General features: G+C 50.4%; 1 protein-coding gene across 19 annotated transcripts in view; it reads right to left on the bottom strand.

Annotated features, from left to right (window-relative positions):
- Positions 1-14,039: 14,039 nt before the first annotated feature.
- The window catches only part of TENM3 (teneurin transmembrane protein 3), a 2,726,163-nt gene continuing 2,721,350 nt past the window's right edge, over positions 14,040-18,852 (bottom strand). For all 19 annotated transcript variants that reach the window (XM_074396661.1, XM_074396660.1, XM_074396665.1 and 16 more), the window contains 2 exons: positions 17,562-17,692; positions 14,040-14,890 (listed from right to left, as the gene is read on the bottom strand). In XM_074396661.1, the coding sequence (XP_074252762.1) occupies positions 14,135-14,890; positions 17,562-17,692 (887 nt within the window). In that variant the 3' untranslated portion in view covers positions 14,040-14,134. The remainder of the gene's footprint in view (positions 14,891-17,561; positions 17,693-18,852) is intronic.

Below are 18,852 nucleotides of genomic sequence, written 5' to 3'. Positions count from 1 at the left end.
TTGCCCAGTCGTTAGAGTGACAGAACGTTTTTATCGGCTGACTTTAGAAAATAATAAGGACATCAAATGATTCCATTTCTGTGAACACTAGAGTCTGCTTCAGCTCCCTAATGGGGTTGGTAGGGACAGAGAGAGGAGGAGAGGGCAGAGCGAGATGGGAGCGGTCTGCCGGGAGAGAGATGCCTCCCCGGGGGGCAAAGCCGAAGGCTCTGCGGAGAAGCCCAGCATGGATGGAGGCTGATGGACCCTGGAGTCTGGGCTCTGCCCTGGGTCTGGTGCAAGCTCCTCACACCCAGCTTGCAGTGGCCCGTGGGCAGCACCGTCACCTGTCGCTTGCTGTGGCCTTCGCTTTGAACCATTAAGTAGCTCTTCAATAATTCTACACCATAAACGACTGACTTTAACGTTTTTTCAGTTTAGTTTTGAAATAAAGGCCAGTGATCCAGAGGTTTGCGGATGTTTTGCAGAACAGAAGCTATAGGAGAGGCCATGTGTCTGGATGGGGCAGTGGCTTTCTGAGCTCAGGGCACACCCCTGGGCCGTACTGTCCCAGTGCCCCATGGGTGCCAAGGAGCTGGACTTGCAACTTGGGCAATACACAAGGGCACCCACCGGGCCCAGACGGGCCATGGCACCACAGAGCAGGCGCCAGTCCAGAGGTACTTGCTTCGTGCAAAGACGCAGGGATGGGAGGTGACAGGATTTCTTGGGAAGTGGGAGAAATTGCAGTCAGCTGGATTTGAGGGAGTGTCCAGCACATCAGGACCTGGAGAGGGCCGAGAGGGAGTGGGGCAGGCATTTGAAGTCACTGGGGGCCCTGAACACCCAGCTTGGGAGCCATAAGGTAAGTGGGAGAGCACAGGTTCTGGAGTGATCTGGCGGGATTTCAGCCCTAGGCTCCCACCCTCCACGGATCTGGGCAAGCCATTTATCTGCGGGAAGCCCAGGGGTCTGTGTTCCAGAACACGGCCTGTGGGACTGCCCTGGACTAGCACTGCGGGGACGGCCCAGGGGACTCATCGGCGGCCCTGCGCCCTCGCTGGTGCCCCACACAGACGTGCCCGCTGCCTATGGACTTGGGTCTAACCTGGGCTGAGGGCCGGGAAGAACCATCCTCAGCACAGTCCTGACCCACAGGAGCCCTGGTCCAGGCAGCCTGGAACCAACCTCCCCAGTAAGACCCGGAGACATGCGACAAACGCCCTGTGCTCAGGGCCATGCGCCAAGCACCCCATGTGCTCCAAGTAGCTTCATCGCACCCCAACCCCTGGACCAAAACGCCCCATTTACAGAAAAGGACATTGAGTTACTGAAAGGTCAAGTGACTTGTCCAGGTCTATGTAGCTCTGAAGGGAAGAAGCTAGGACAAGCCCCAGGCAGTCTGTCCCCGGAGCCCTGGCCTTGACCGCCATAGCTCTTGCCCTATGTAGCCTCAGCCTCCCTTACCTCTGGCCCAGGCACTGCTGCTCACCCTTCGAGCCCAGCGCAGCCTCACCTCTTCCAGGAAGCCTGCCTGACCCTCCAGGTCACGCTGAGGTCCTTATGCTCTGCTCACAGCCAGCCCTGCTCTGTTTACAAAGGATCTGTGTCCACCTCCCAGTTGGACGCAGCACCCCAAGGACAGGGATATTTTTTCTGGCACCTTCCGCGGTGCTTCTTGCATGCTCAGGCATGCCTGCTGCTCACAGACTTGGGGGCCGACAGGTTGGGTGGCCTGACCCCCACTCCTACTTCCAGCTGGGCAGCGAGGCCTGTGTCTGCTTTGCCGTCTTGTGAGATTTCATTGACAAAAAAGAGCTGTAGCTAAATACTAGTGGCAGACCGTGCATGGGGGTCTCACGGCGTGAGACTTAGACTTGGCCCTGTGTGGGGTCCCCCCGGCGTCCTGGCCCCTGTGGTAGAGGTGCCCAGGGATGGTGATGGGTGATGGGTGGCACAGCGGGCTCCAGGAGCTGCCCCAGTGCTTCCTCTGGGGAGGAGCCCCTTCTTCCACTGCCATCCTGAAAGCCAGTCCTGAGGGTCCCCTCCCCCATGCTTGCAAAGCCCTCCATGGCGGTCCCAGGAACTGGACCCCAGAGAACCCCTGACCAGGGACATCGTGAGCAACCCAGTGCTCTGAGGAACTGGTGTTCCCACTCGGCTCTGGCCCATCCTGGACACACACGCTTCTCTAGCAACAGTGCTGGGGACGCTGTCTCTGCTGCCTCTCATCCAGGCACTCCCGGGCAAGGGAGGCTGATGGGAGAGTGGGTAACATTGGACATGGAGGAAACTGGGGGCAGGGGCAGCACGTGGTTGCTCTTGCTACAGTCAGGCAGAAATTTGTGTGTGTGATGAAGGTGTGGCGAGTGTGTACGTGTGGTGAGGGTGTGTGTGTGTCTCTGTGGTGTGTGTGTCTCTATGTGGTGCGTGTCTGTGGTTGGTGAGGGTGTGTGTGGGATGAGTGTGTGATATGGTTGGGCTGTGTCCCCACCCAAAGGTCACCTTGAATTATAGTTCCCATGATCCCCACGTGTTGAGGGAGGGACCTGGTAGGAAGTGGTTAGAACATAGGGTGGTTTTCTCTTCCCATCATGCTGTTCTCATGGTAGTGAGTGAGCTCTCACGAGATCTGACGGTTTTATAAGGGGCTCTTCCCACTTCATTTAGCACTTGTCCTTCCTGCCACCCTGTGAAGAAGGTGCTTCGCTTCCCCTTCACCTTCCACCTTGATTGTAAGCCCCCTGAGGTCTCCCAGCCATGCTGAACTGTAAGTGAATTCAACCTCTTTTCTTTATAAATGACCTCCTGTTGGCCTGCATTTTATAGCAGTATGAAAAGAGACTAATGCAGTAAATTGGTACCACAGAGAGTGGGGTGATGCTGTAAAGATACCCCAGAATGTGGAAGTGACTTTGGAACTGGGCAACAGGCAGGGTTTGGAACAGGTTGGAGGATTCAGAAGAAGACGGTAAAATGTGGGAACGTTTGGAACTTTCTGGAGACTTGTTGAATGGCTTTGACTGAAACACTGATAGTGATATGGACAATGAAATCCAGGCTGAGGTGGTCTTAGATGGAGATGAGGAACTTGTTGGGAACTGGAATAAAGGTGATTCTTGCTATGCTTTAACAAAGAGACTGGTGGCGTTTTGCCCCTGCCCTAGACATATGCAGAACTTTGAACTTGAGAGAGATGATTTAGGATAACGGGTTGAAGAAATTTCTAAGCAGAATGAACTAATACTGTGTGTGTTGTGTGTGTGTGTGTGTGTGTGTGTGTTGTGTGTGTATGTGTGGTGATAGGGTGTGTGTGTGGTGAGTGTATTTTTGTGTAAGCATGTGTGTGGTGATGCAGTGTGTGTATGTGGTGCAGTGAGGGTGTGTGCGTGTTGATGTAAGTGTGTGGTGATATGTGTGTGGTGAGGGTATGTGTGGTGAGGGTGTGTGTGTGGTGACGGTATCTATGTGTGGTGTGTGTGTGTGGTGTGTGTGGTGAGGGTGTGTATGTATGTGGTGATGCAGTATGTGTATGTGGTGTGTGTATGGTGTGTGTGTCATGATGCTATGTGCTGATGTGTGTATGGTGTGTGTGATGATGGTATGTGTCGGTGTGTGTGTGGTGAGGGAGTGTGTGTGTGGTGTGGTGTCTGTGTGGTGTATGGTGTGTGGGGTTTGTGTATGTGTGGTGATGTGTGTGTTGTGAGGGAGTGTGTGTGATGAGAGTGTGTGTGTCTGTATGTGATATGTGTATGTGATGGTGTGTGTGGTGTGTGTAGTGTGTGTATGTGGTGTGCATATGTGTGGTGATGGTGTTGGGTGTCTGTAGTGTGCATGGTGATGGTGTGTGGTGTATGGTGATGGTGTATGGTGTGTGGTGATGGTGTGTGTGGTTTGTGCATGGGGCATGTGTGTGGTATGTGTAGTGTGTGTATGTGGTGTGCATGTGTGTGGTGATGGTGTGTGGTGTATGGTGTGTGTTGTGTGTGTTGTGTGTGTAGTGTGTGTGGTGATGGTGTGTGGTGTGTGGTGATGGTGTGTGTGGTTTGTGTGTGTGGTGTGTGTAGTGTGTGTATGTGGTGTATATGTGTGTGGTGATGGTGTGGTGCGTGGTATGTGGTGATGGAGTGTGTGTACTGTGTGAGTATATACGGTGAGGGTGTAAAGTAAGCAGTGCTCCCCCCCGCCCCCCGTGAGGGTCCTCTCGGGGATGCTCCTGCCCTTCCCACCTGTCCCAACCCAGAGACCCTGGGGAGGTGTGGGCATGGTGAGAGACTCAGAGTTGGGTCATGGCCCAAGCTTTCACAAGTGACTGTGGGCAGAAGTAGCGAGGATCCTTGTCTTTTTGGGGGCTGGGGGACTATGAAATGGGGTGACACCACTAACAGGGGTGGTTTTTACTGTGAGGCAAAACACTTTTGCCCCCCTCAGTGCTGGATTTGGCCGGTTTTTTGGGGGGGGGGCACCGTTTTGGGCATCCTCATGGCCAGGCAGGGTCCAGGAGGGAGAACTGGTGAGGCACACCCTCGGCGTTCAGCCCAGTTCTGGCCTTTGAGGCTGCCAGAAAAAGGGTGACAACACTGGGTGCCATCAGGTGCCAGGGACCCTGTACTGTCTCCTTTGCCCACTTTCCTCCTGCTCGAGTTTCCTTTTCTGGAGCAGGGCAAAGCCTGGGGTCCTGGCGGACCGTGTTTGCAGGCGACGGTGCTCTGTGTCATTCCCTGTGCGGTTAGAAATATTCACGGCAGACGGCATCATCTTCAAACGGTGAGCAGCGAGCGCTGAGGTGGGGACCGGGCAGCCACGAAGCTCTGTCCTGCAGGAAGTGTGAAGAGGTGTCAGGGAGCCCTGCTCGCCACTTCCTTCTCTGGTTCGTGGGAGCTGCTGGAAGAGCAACTCTCTTCCCTTCCCGGGCCCTCCACACACAGCTGAGCTTCGTGGCTGGGGTTCCCCCAGCTCAGGGACTTTCCCAGGTGATGGTGAAAGGCCTCTCGATGGTAGCCTTGACAACACAATGGGTGCTTTCTTCTAGCTTTTTCTCTCTGTCACACACATATACATGCACACACATGCACAAACATGCACACGGACACATGCGCACACACACAAGCACACACAAGCACACACACGCGTGCACACACGCACACGTACACATGCACACACCCATACATAGCATGGACACACATGCAAACACACCCATACACATAGTACACACATGCATACACTCATGCACACACATTACGTCCACACATCCATACATGCACACCCCCACATACATATGCACGTGCACACGCACATGCACTCACATGCATGCAAACGTACACACATGCATCTGTGTGCCCACACACCTCATACGCGCGTGCACACACATGCACACGCACCTGCACACCCCACAGAGACGCATATGCACACAAATACATGCACACGCATGCACATGCACTCACATGCATGCACACACGCGTACACATATGCATACATGCACACTCCCTACACGTGCGTGCACACACGCACACGCACACACCCACACATAGCAGGAACACATACACATACACGCAGTCACATGCATACATTCACATGTGCACATGTTACATCCATACGTCCACACACACCCACACACGTGCACACACGCACATGCACTCACATGCATGCACACACACGTACACATATGCATACGTGCACACACACGCAGCGTCTTGGCATGGGAGGTGGGGAGGGGCGGCTGGGGCGGAGGTCTGGGCCCACTATAAAGATGGGGAAACCGAGGGGCAGAGGCCGGTGGCCGTCTCCCTGTCTCGCAGAGGCGGCCTGAGAGGGGGCCTCCCGCTCTGGGCTCCTCCCGGTTCCGCCGCCTCTCCAGGGAGTTGCTAAATGTGATTAACTGGAGCACTAATTGGCGGGGGCCGCCGAAAGAGCCTGAGTGGTGGCGAGGAGAGTCCTGTTTCCCTTTGATTTACAGGAGCCGGGCGAGGCTGCAGTTAGCGTCCTAACAGGGCGAGAGGAACCGGCAGCAGCCGCTTCGGAAAAGGCCAGAGCCCGGCTCCCGGCGCCCCTCACAGGCAGCGCCCGGGTTGGCAGAGTGGGAGCCGGGGCGAGGGACTCAGGCTGGGCGCGGATGTGTGCCCGGGACCTCCCAGCCTGTGCGGGCGACCCAAGAGCTTGTGTTTAGGACTGTGTTCCCAGGAGATCAGATCCAGCCAGAGTTGTCACAGCACGTGGGGCGCTCGCCACTGCCCGTGGAGAGCCCGCTTCTGGCTTTGGCAGAGGCCCAGGGTGGGAGGCAACCTGGCTGAAGGCCACAGGCAAACCCGGGCCCGAGACCTGGTGCAATATCACTCCTAGTGCCATAGCCTCCTCGGTGATGTTCGTGTGTGCGTGTGTGTATGTGTGTGTGTGTGTGTGTGTGTGTGTGTGTGTGAGAGAGAGAGAGAGAGAGAGAGAGACAGAGACAGAGATATGCATATGTGTTGATTGAGAGAGACTGAGACAAAAATATGTTCGTGAGACGGAGAGGTGTGTGTGTGTGTGTGTGTGTGTGTGTGTATGAGAGAGACAGAGACAGAGACAGAGATATGCTCATGTGTTGAGACTGAGACAAAGATATGCTTGTGAGACGGAGAGAGATATGCTTGTGTGTGTGAGAGAGAGAGAGAGAGAGAGAGAGAGAGAGAGACAGAAAGAGAGATGCTCGTGTGTGAGAGACAGAGAGAGAGATTCTCGTTTCTGAGAGAGAGAGAGACAGAGAGAGAGGTTGAGAAGTGAGATATCTTACTCCTGGCCTCCCCATCATTCCCGCTCCCAGGGGACAGGGGAGCGCTTTGCCCTCCTGGTTCGTGGGGAGGAATGAACTCCGGCTCAGGAAGCAGGGCCTCTGCGGTCATGCCGTCACTGCCGCGGGCGCCTGGCTGATTTCCGCATCCCGTTAGTGGCCCTTTGGGATTCCACGTGCAGCTGCGCGTGGTGCGGTGCAACCCGGCCTTTCCCTAGGTGACGTTTTGGCTTTCCTGAGCCATCGCTGGCCTTCTTTCTGAATTCAGCGAGGACCTGGGAATGAAAAAGGGCCTATTTATTGGCCTCTCCAAATGCCAACGGGCTGCTGCCAGGGCCGGTTTCTGAAGGCAGGACACCAGCAAACAGGCTGCCCTCTAAGATTAGCATCCGTTGGCTTCTCTGGGTGACACCCCGGAGCAGAAGGTTGAACCCCTCCCCAGTCTTCCCTCCGGGGGGCTGTCGTGGCCTGCAGGCTTGGGTGGAGGAGGGAGTCTGGGTGTCCCCGCGGCAGGGAGGCCAGGCCGAGGGGGCTGGGAGCGGCGGGGAAGCGGGAGCCCTCTCGCGCTTCCAGGCTGTCACTCTGGCACGTTCCGTGAGAGCCCGGCTCTCTCAGAAATAGAAATGCCACTCTGAATTTCAGTGATCCGTTCTTCTGGGACATTCCTCCCAGCGACAGGACTGTTAACATGAGAAGTAAAAGGGAAACAATGTGATAGTTCAGAAATCACTGTTTCCAGGGGACGGCAGAACGCGAATCGCCCGCGGACAGTTCCTGCGAGGAAGGGCCTTGTATTGATCTGCGAGTGCGAGCCGCGCGGCTGACGGCGTCCGCTCCACGTGGGTGGGGGGGATCGAACCCGAGCCGCCTCGGCAGGGCCCAGGCCTCGGCGGGACGGGGCCGAAGGGCAGGTGTGGAGGTCGGGGGCGGAGCAGAGGGGAGCCCGGCCCGCCGCGGTTGGGGCGGCGGGTGGCGGGTGGCGAGCGGCGGCGCCCTCTCTTGGGTTTCCCGTTCGTTTCTGGCCCGGGAGCTGCCCCCTTGGCGCCCAGACTTTCCTCACCACCGCCGCGCGGCACGAGGGGGCGCCGGAGCTCTTCCTGAAAGCGCCGGAATCCCCTGCAGGGCGCGCCCCGGGCCCAAGGCCTCCCCGCCCCGGCCCCGCTGGGGAATGCAGGAGGGGGCGTCCCAGGGCTCTGCGCACGGGCCGCCGGATACGGGCACGGCTTTTCCAGAGTCCCGGGAACCCAAGAGGAAGGCCAGAGGGAAGCCCCAGATGAGGGAGAACTCAGGGAAGGATGCTGGCTTCCCGTGGCCACCTCCCGTTCTCTGCCTGGCGCCACCTCTGTGGTCTGCAGCGGCCAGGCACCTGCCGAGGCTCCAGGCACCTGTCGAAGCTGAACGCCAGGCTCGTTTGTTTGTTTGAGCTTGGAAATCATGTCATTAGCTGAATGAGGATATTTTACAATCTGCTTGTTTGTAACCTTTTGTCAATAACAAACTGTGGATGAGGGTCTGACTCCAGGTCCCTTTGAGATCCTGAGTCATCAACGTCCCCCTGGCCCACCGAGGGGGGCCCTATGGCTTTCCTTCCAAGCCTTAAAGGACAGATGCGCTGTTAGCTTCAACCTGACCCATTGCAACCAGAGAGGTCTGCAGGGTAAATCCAGAAAAGAGCGAGAGATGACAGGGAGAGAGAGGAGAGGAGGGAAGAGGAAGGAGGGAGAGAGAGAGAGAGAGAGAGAGAGAGAGAGAGAGAGAGAGAGAGAGAGAACCGTGGGTGCAGAGACAGAGACAGTTCTGGGGACTATTTCTGCAGAACATTCTCTGGAACAGGTAGAGTAGACTTTCCCTAGTGATCGCGTGGGAGGAAGGTCTGGGATAGGGCAGTCTCCAGCCCAGCGTCATTAATCTTGGTGCGGTTAAGAGCTCCGGCCTGGTGAACCTCCTCGCCAACTTCCGCTGAGCGCCCCATTTTCAGCCTTTCAGTCATGCCAGAGAACTTGTCATTTTAACTCCTCGTGCATGTATGTTCCTCGCATACTCCATTGATAGAGTGAACTTGTGAACGTTTTAAAGAATTCACGTTGACCCAGCGGACCACTTGTAAATCCTGTCGGTTGTGTGCGGTCAGCTATGCCATAGAGAAATGGCCGCTGTGGGTAGAATTCAGGAAATCTGCACACAGGTAGAAGAACGCGATCTCCCTGTGGCCAGGGCCTGCTAAGCTTAGCTCACAATTCACCCTGTAAGTAGGGAGACTGTTACCAAGCCAGTCTCTTGCCCTAAAAGTCACAAATTTATGCTTCTAATTTTAATTTTCCTGAGCTTAGATCCCAGAAGGATTTAATAAATTTGCTTTGAGGAGCCTATTTTCTCTAAAGTGAATAATGATGTTACTCTAGGCTTAGAACCAGTTGATAGTAAATTCTCTATCCACAGAACTCTAGGACCTCTATATTCCTCCACGACAGAATTCTAAGTCGGTTCATAAATGAAAAGGTTTACTCACTTTACTTAAAAGTTATTAGTAATTAACTAACATCAAGAGACCATTGCTTGCAGGGGTGGTGAATACCAAATGAGAAGTCTGGCAAAAAGAGGATATTCATTATGTGGCGTAAATGGGAAGGTAGAAAAGTCAAATGGCCTATCAGTACCTCTTTGGTACTCTGGCTTAACTCTGTGGTTAAAATGGGTGAGAATGACTTCTTATAACTCACTTTTATTTTTTTTCGTGGGTCTAGTAGGATGTCTGAAGCCAGATGAATAACTTATGGAAAATCTGGGTAAACAGCCCAATGGTCTTTCTTTTGGAAATGATAGGCAGGCAAAATTGCTTATCTACAAGGAGGGGCCATGAGGAGCTAGAAATACTGGCAGGCAGAGGGCTGCTCAAGGCATCTGTTTTCTTTAGTGGCCGAGGCATCGTTTTATAATGAAAAACGCTAGTCCTGGCTGTAAGTGATGGCAGCTCTGGAACGATCAAGTGCCCGTCAGAAGGCGGGGGCGGTGGGCGGTAAGGAGTGTCTGCATAACCTTCCTAAGTAGCCTTATGAGGAGGCTGTGACCTAGTGGAGGGTCCTAGCTCAAGGGAATCTCTGCTTACCTTACCTTGAGCCACTTCTGTGAACTTGGACAACTTACATTTCTCTAAGTCCCTTCCACCTCCAGCTTCTGGAAGTGGACACATTCTGTGGGCTGGGATGCTGGAATCAGATCACTCCTTGAAAGAAAGTGGGATCAAATTGGGATATCTATGGAAGGGGTGAGATCTTAATATGTTGTCCTTGGAGGCTTCCTGGGGCAGACTCACTCCACTCTGCTGGAGCTCAAATGTTATTCCCCCCGCCAGGTGGGTGGTGGCAGTTCTTGGTCCAGGTGGACCTTGTCCTCCTCTGTACAACAGCAAGCGAGCGGCTGTGAGCACTGCCCAGGTGGTTTTGCCCAGATAGAACATGATGTGGATCAGTGCCTTCCAGCTTTCTCTCGTGACTCCCTCCATTCCAAAAGCACCTCAGACAGCTGATTTGCTGTCGGCAGGCGAGAGGAATGACTGCATTCAGGAGTAGCCCAGGGCAAAAGGAGAAAGAAAAGGTGGTGAATGGAGTGAAGAATGGGCACGGATAGGAAAAAGCATCAAGGGCATCTTTCATTAAAAAAACATTTTTTTTTTTTTTTTAAAGAGACAGGGTCTCATTCTGTTGCTCAGGCTGGAGTGCAGTGGTGTGATCACAGCTCATTGTAACCTCCAATTCCTCTCCTCATCTTTCAAAGCACTTGAGGACTGGTCCTGATTTGAGGTGCTTGCATTCAGGTGCTGCCCTTCTGTTGCCGTCTGGCAGTTAGAACCCCATGCAACTGTCAGGAAATGTGTGGTGAATGTAAAGAGATAAATTTCACAGGATGTAGCAGCGGCATATTCAGATTATTTTTTCTAAGACAGAATTCCCATATTCAGATCATTTTTGCTAAGATAGAATTTTTACTGGCACCGTTCAGACATTAAAGAAAGGAGTGTAGAAGGAAAGCAGTAATTTGCCTGTTTTTCTGGATTTCCCATTTTGACCATGTAAAAGTCTAATTTGAGGAGAAGAAAATAGACCAGTTTGCCAAGTGGAATGACCTGATTCTTGTTGGATCAACACATTATGCAGTTGAGGTTGTCACTAGAAAGCAAGCGTGATGAAGCCTGCCTTTTCAGACTAAAATCAAAGCCCTGGCCTGCCGGCCCAGAATTGCTGAACTAAGCATCTCCCAATCAGCCGGTCTATATGTAGATTCAGACATCTCCAGGAGGCTGCAAGCCTATCAGGCCCAAACTGATTATTCTAATCAAGTATTTTAATTAGCCACGCTTATTGCTAGGATCACAGGAATGAGGCCTGCTCTCGAGTAGTAATGGGTGGTATTTTTGTAAATTCTTCTTTACAGTTAGCATGTTTGGCTTTGTGGGGGTGTGTTTACTGTTTTCCTAAAGTAGGCCATGGGAGAGTCCCCTGTGAAGTTCACTCTGCTGAGCTAGCAGTCTGGCCACTGGATGAAAAAAAAAAAAAAAAAGATATTACCAAATGGGTTGCAGATGAATCAATTTCCCAACAACTGCATCTATTTGCATCCTCCATGTGAAACACAAAAGCCTTGCCAGCTAGCCCAAGATTTGAAAAAATATAAAAACACGCACACATTGGGTTGGCTTTTATTGGAATGCCTAGATGCAATCTATAGTCATCAAGTTATGGAAAATTCAGGTCACATATAAAGTTAAGAAGGCAAATGAAAGGAACAATACAAATCAGACAAAATTTACATCTCAAAATATCATGAAAGCATTTTGACTGGCTTTGCCTAAAATACTTTGAATATCAATTTCTTTTCTGTAAGCTAATTCTTTTCATTATACAGTCCCCCACCCCCTCCCAACTCTTAGAAAAAGGTCTTTTGTTTACATATTCCCCAAGGTCACTATTTCTTGTAAAAGCATGTCCAGATCACAAGTCTTTTTAGAAAGAAATAGGCTCATTATACCTACGAACAAGACACTAATTGGGTTGATTCGACTTCATCTAAAATAAGCACCAGGAGATACTCCAAATCTGTTATTTATCGGTGCCAGTGTAAAGACCAGTCCATGTCGAGAAGAGGTTAAGATTACTACGATTTCACTTCTGTCATGTGGCACAAGCTTTTCATGGTCAATACATCAGAAACATGTCTGAGAATTTAGACTCAGAGCCTATTTCACCCAAAAGTACTTACAGCATGCTAAATACAGTCCTGCAGACGTTCCACGGAACAGAACTGCAAATACCTACGTTAACAGTTAAAAAATAAAATGTAAAACAGAACCATGTTTATGTGGTTTGAAATCTCATGGTTTTCTAATCTTGGGCTTCATAATACTTGCCAAAGGATTTCCAGGATAAAAAATATTAATGCTAATCTGTGCTTTCATTCTAATAAAATATCAGCATTCATTAGAAGATTAATTACTTCGGTATGCTCTACCAAATACACAAAGACAGTAATAGCACTGATACTGTAAATTCAGTAGCTATTTTGAAACTTTCCCAGCCAATCTGTTTAATAAACACGCCTACTGTGCAATTTAGAGTATGTGATACATACAAAGCAGTTAGAAAATTATTTTCAATACATCACTTGAACCTTTATATTTACGACATGTTCACTTGCTATATTTTATCACCATTATACATAGAGGAAAACAGTGTGTACTATAGCTCAATGAACTGAGAAATATCTTCTAAAAATATTTTTGTGGCTGAATTTAGTGTTCAGGAAAGAGATTTGTCAGAGCTGAGCTGACACGGAAGTGCAGATGGCGGCTGGGCTGGTTCCCGCACGCGTGCATGCGTGTGTGCAGGAGGGCGCAGCTGTCAACTTGCTTCCAGCTGGATCTGCCACCCTCGGCTTCCCCGAGACAGGGCGGAGGCTGCCATTCAAACCAGCCCCCAAGATGGTTTGGTCATGTGGGTTTAGAGGAGCTTCTGTCTCCCTTTTTTGTCCCTCTTGGTGACCAAGGGTACAAACCCAAAACTAGCAGAGTGACCCTGACCAGCTCAGTCTGGCTCACCCACCACTGCTTGGTTTCTGCTATCTTCCCTAGATCTTAAGACACATGTTGAGGATCACGACTACGTCGGATCCTTTCCTCCTCGTTTCCCGAGTATCTGATGTGGTCTCTCCTCCATCATGAGACAGAGCTTTGGAACAGTAACAGTAAAATCCCCGGGGTTAATTCCATCAACTCCCCATTGACTTGCAGGGTTGAGAGAGGGCCAGAAAACCCCTTCTCCCTGTTTTTCTAATCTTCCCTTACATCCCACCAGCCCTAGTTGTCTACTGTGACTCTCAGTTGACAGTGCTGAGGACACTGGCTTGATGTGTGAGCGAGGGAAGAGGAGTTCTCCGATTCGCCACCCACCTAGAATTGCACGGTCCTATCCATCTAGTGATAGAAGCTTGCACATTTTTTTCAACCTAATACAAAAATATTAACACTTCTGGACATTATAGGCATAAGTTGTTATATCTCTACAATATAATAATTTATACTGTACAGCTATAACAGATAACAAAAGGTGCAATCCTTTTAAAAAAATCACACAGTTCACGTTTTTATCATTTTATTTTTAAGTATAAACTTTTTAAACACTTTACATAAATTAACTCCTCTGAGACTAATATTTGATGTACAGTAAATTGTAATTCATATAAAAATCCATAAACAACTTGTCTCACATAATTTACAAAAAAATCAGGATTTCCTTTGCTTATCAGTGACAAGGATTCTAGTTGCCAGTTTTTTCCCCCGGAAGGCAAACCACGTCAGCATTGTAAAATCCATTATTAAATCCCCTCCGCAGAAGTCACTGTGCCAATGTCCTTCTACAAAGCTGCACAGGGAAAGCAGTTGGGTTGTCTAGAAACAGTAACTTTGCCCCACATTGTAAAATGAACAGATAGCTATCACATCCTATGCAGAGAGACTACTTGTAAGCAAAGGTCGACAATTCGGGACTATTTGGAAACACTGTATGCATTTTTAAATTTTCTTTTTTTTAAAGTTAGTTAAATACAGTGCCTCGAAGGAACAGACGGCCCAGCGCAAAAGGTCTAGGCCTTTGATGATTTTTTTCCCCTCTGGCTACGTTCAGTCCGACGGAGTGCAGCGCTATGCATATGTAAACATATTCGTTAAAGCCGATCACCTTTAAGGTCATTCAGAAAAAAGCGGTCCTTGTTTTCGCGGTGTGGGTGTGGGTTGTAACAGCAGTCTCGTTCTCCCGGGAGGAAGGCTCTTGGGCGTGGGAGTCCCCCTCGGGTTGTGCCACAGGACGGGGGCGGGGCGTGCGCGGCGCGGCCCGGGCGTTACCTCCTGCCGATCTCGCTCTGCCGCAGGAACTGGATGTTGTTGGCGCTGTCGGCCAGCTCGGGGTACTGCTCCACCGAGAGTACGTAGTACCCGTCGTAGCCCTGCACCTTGCCGGCGCTCAGCAGCTGCCGCTTCTCGCCCTCCGTCCAGAGGCGCGCGCCCTCCTCGCCGTCGCGCACGCGCTGCTGCTCGCGCGCCCAGGCCCGGGCCAGAGCGCGCTGCCGCGCCTGCTCCAGGATGCGCGCCTTCTCCTCGTCCAGGGTCATGCCGTAGCGCACGTGCAGCGCCAGCGCGCCGAACTGCATCTCCACGTCGGCGAACCTGCGCGTCCTGCCGTTCACCACCGTGGTGGACTGCGACACCGTCACGTTGATGCCGTTCTCCAGCGCCTTGCGGCCGCTGGTCAGCCGCAGCGTGCCCAGGTCGCTCTCGGGCGTGGTGGTCTTGATGAAGTAGTGCGTGTCCTTGCCCTCGATGGTGAAGTGCAGGTTCTCCAGGTAGAAGGCGTTGTTGAGCACGGCCGCCACCTTGATGCAGTCCTCGTTGGCGATGTTGAGCACGTTGGTCTGCACGCGGCCCTGGCTGACGGCCAGCATGACGCCCTTGCCGATCAGCGACTTGACCGTGGCGAACCACAGCCAGGACTGCGCGCCGCCGGCCCGGCGCCGGCTCACCTGCACCTCAGCCATCTTCCCCAGCGATAGGAAGGCCTTGGCCTGCCGCGCCACTTGCTGCTGGACTCCAAAGATGGGCTGCGGGCGAAACACAACAGGGGGCGCGTCAGAGGCGGCCGGGAGCTTCCCCACTCCTCACCCACACACCGGGGATCTGGGGGCAGCGCAGAGGCATGCATGGAAACCCAGGGCTCCTTCCCTGATGAGAAGGCTGACAGATCGGGTGGAGGAAACCCTCGAGATCCCTTCCCCTCACGGGGAGATCCTTTGGAACCCCAAAACGGTTCGCTCATCATGGATCACTTTAAGGCTTCCTTCGTTTCTAACATGGGCAAAATAGTGCTGTTTCTGCTGTTCTCTTACAGTTTCTAGATGCTCTTTTCCCACGCCCAACCCACATGGGGAACACAGTTCATCTGGACCTCCATAGAGGCTGAGGAGAAACCGCAGACACAAAGAGGGATCGGAATGGCTGGGGACACCTGGGGCCGATCACGGGCCCTGCTTCATATGCTTTGAAATGCTTGTATTTAAGTTAACTCTGTCCCCTCTCCTGGCAGAGTTTTCAGCTGATGATGATGAGTGTAACGGCAGAACTGAAACGTACCGGGATGAGTGGACGGTGGGGCAGCTGGAGATGATATTCGTTACTTTAGGAAAACAATTATTTTTCACAGACTTAGGGACAATAGACTGTCTAGATTGGCAAATGTTTTAAATTGGGGGCATCTTAACTCAGCCATTTCTTCTACTACCAGATGTTTGTCTGGCCATTGTTTCCCAAATGAAAACATCTGTTTCATCTGCGGCAATGAAAGAAACAGTTGTTTTTCTGCACTTGGGGCAGTCTCAATGACTTTGCCTATGATTCCCTAAGCTGTCCTTATGCATGTGCTTCTCTTGACAGAGAACTTGAATCGTATTTAAAAGGCTGCTTAGGAAAAGAGCTGGCAAGGCCATTTGTATAGTTAGATGTAAGTGTTTGCAGGCATGTTGGAAAGTCATACACAATTAGGAGGTATGTGTTCAAATGCATTAGGAAACTTTGGTATGTCTTCATGCCACTGTGTCAGTGTAGACAGACAAGCATGCACTGCTTAAGGATGGTGACACATTCTGATAAATGTGTCATTAGGCCATTTGTCCTTGTGTGAACATCATGGAGTGCATTTACACAAACCTAGACGGTGCAGCCTACTACACACCTAGACTGTATGGTATGGCCTATGGCTCCTAGGCTGCAAACCTGTGTACAGTGTGACTGTTCTGAATACTGCAGGCAACTGTAACACCACGGTAAATACATGTGTATCTACACATAGAACAGGTACGGTAAAAATATGGTGTTGGCAGAGCCTGGTGGCTCATGCCCAGGCATCCCCAAACTACGGCCCGCGGGCTGCATGTGGCCTCCTGAGGCCATTTATCTGGCCCCCCGCCGCACTTCAGGAAGGGGCACCTCTTTCATTGGTGGTCAGTGAGAGGAGCACAGTATGTGGCGGCCCTCCAACGGTCTGAGGGACAGTGAACTGGCCCCCTGTGTAAAAAGTTTGGGGACGCCTGCTCATGCCTATAATCCTAGCACTTTGTTAGGCTGAGGCAGAGGATCGCTTGAGCCCAGGAGTTCAAGACCAGCCAGTGCCACACAGGGAGACTCCATTTCTACAAAAAATAAAAAACTTAGCTGGGTGTGGTGGTACATGCCTGTAGTCTCAGCTACTTGGGAGCCTGAGGTGGGAGGATTGCTTGAGTCCAGGGGGTGAAGGCTGCACTCCAACCTGGGTGACAGAGTGAGACCCCATCTCAATTTAAAAAAAATGTGATCACTACCTTATACAAGGTCTATCATTGACTAAAATGTTACACAGCACACGACTATATTTGTAACATATGAAAAAAGAAATTGCTTTTGTATTAGGTGTGAAACAACAAAAAAATAGGTACTGATACTGTATATTGCCTGTGTGTGTGTGTTAACCATGGTTGCCTCTTCTCTTTGTTTTCATTGAAATGATATGCAATTGCTCAAGGTGGGGTTGGGAATTAAAACTTTCTAAGAAACTCTGCACTGTCTTCTCCTTATGATGGGAGTAACCCAATTTCTTGAGCTCTAATTATTCTTACTGCAAGCTAGAAATTCTGGTGTTTTGCTGTGCATTCCTTGCTGATCTCTGACTGGTGGGGATTAGAAGTGCCACCTTTGACTTTGCAATTTTCTATTCTATTTCTTTTATTTCTTGTAATGGTTACAGGCCTCTTGATCTATGTTATTCTCAGGAAAGATCCATAAACCTACCTGGTTGTAGGTGGAGCCTTACCAGAGGACATTTGTTTTGATTTTTGATCTTTTCCCATGAAACACTGTTAATTTTTAAAGAAGCTGAACTTTGTGGTATTGTTTGAGGGTTGCTAATTTGTAATACGAATTCCCTGCCCTCTTGTTTGTGTTTTCGCCTTCAGGTCCCAAGTGCCATATATGTGCTTTCCTGGGGTTCTTTCCAGAAACCCAGCACTCAAAAGTGAGCTTCTGCATTTCTGTGTTTTTCATTAGCATTGCCAAAAACCTATTTAAGCCTGTTTAACAGGCTTCTGGTTTGTTGAACAGAAATGCAGAGGAGTGTTGTTTTCCTTCCCCAAGAGTCAAAAAATTAAAAACTGTCTTTGGTACAGTTTTCACAAGGGTAGTTTGATTCGATCTGGTTGGATAAGACACAATCACCTTTTCGTAGTTCTTCTTTTTGTTTCTTACCGGTATATCATCCCACTGCTGACTCTTCACAAGTTCGTAAGAAGGTTCTGTTAAATCAAATTTGGGAACAGGGAATCCAGGAATAGCATTGTGCAGATGGAAACCAAATGTCACCAGCCAGCTGTTAACATCTAGGAGAAGAATGTTCAAAATGAAAGGTGTTAGAGTTTGTTTTGTCCTTTCATAAATTTAAATGTTTACTTTAAAAAGAAAGTCCAATTTCACAATGAATAATCTGAAAAGGAGCACGTTTTGTCTTCATCCTACAAATCTAAACCTACTCTCTGTTTTTAGACATGAGACGGTAACCTTCACAGCAGACCTATGTCAAGTGCTATGAAAAATGCAGTCATAGATGCTCGACAGACTGGGTAAGCCATCTCTCCTGCTAAGCTGCAGCCTTCGCTCGTAACGGCGATGGCAAGGGTGGTCACAATGCAGAGCAGCACGAGAGAGACAGACTTGTAGAAAACAAACGAAATTTCTTTTGTAGTTAGTAAGGGCTGGTCTCAAATAGAGGTTCTGTGTTATTAGCTCTCAAAAGCGATTGCCCAAGGATATGCGGATTTCCACAGCCCAATTTCTATTAATAAAAACCCTAAATTGAGGGTATTAAAATCAACAGTTGATTCTTAATCAAAGATGAATGCTGAAAGCCGGCAAAACTGGCCAAGGGCACAGAAGTCCTGATTACCATCAGTTGTGACTTCAAAGGCTCACTGTGCACAGGTGGAGACAAACTTTTTGGGGAAGGAACCTGGAAACCTTTAAGATGCTGTTTTAAAATACTGCCATGTGACTCCAAAAGCCATTAAGCGCAGAATAAGGCTTTTATTCTATTCTGGAGGTTATAATGTTGCAGAGCTACTCAGCAGGCTTGCAGCTTTATGGGTACGGTTGGGTGTAGATTATTTTATATATTAAGCACATTGCTGGAAAATTTGAAATTGCATTTCACCTAATATATTTTATGCTGTTCCATCTCTCTTTTGATGTTTTTCCGAAAGTGCTGCTATGGCATTCCCTGCAGTCCACGTTGCTAGGAGAGGATGAATTCAGGAGCTGTGGGCTTTCCAGCCTTTCAGTCAGCCCCCGTCAACACCCCTTAAATAACCAGTGGTAAACTGCCTGTCAGAATGATGGAGAGCCACTTCTTTCCCATTTCCTTCTCTAGGGCACAGACTCTCACCTCATTGCCAGGCTGGCAGGTCCTTCATCCAGGCATCATATGGCTATAAAACCAGTGGTATTCTATTTTCAATGGGGTGGTAGTATGGTGGGGAGAAAGAAA

This window comes from Saimiri boliviensis, chromosome 3, assembly GCF_048565385.1.
Source record: "Saimiri boliviensis isolate mSaiBol1 chromosome 3, mSaiBol1.pri, whole genome shotgun sequence".
Lineage (NCBI taxonomy): Eukaryota > Metazoa > Chordata > Mammalia > Primates > Cebidae > Saimiri > Saimiri boliviensis.
The sequence above is the reverse complement of the archived record's forward strand: the minus strand, read 5'-3'. Positions and strand labels throughout refer to the sequence as shown.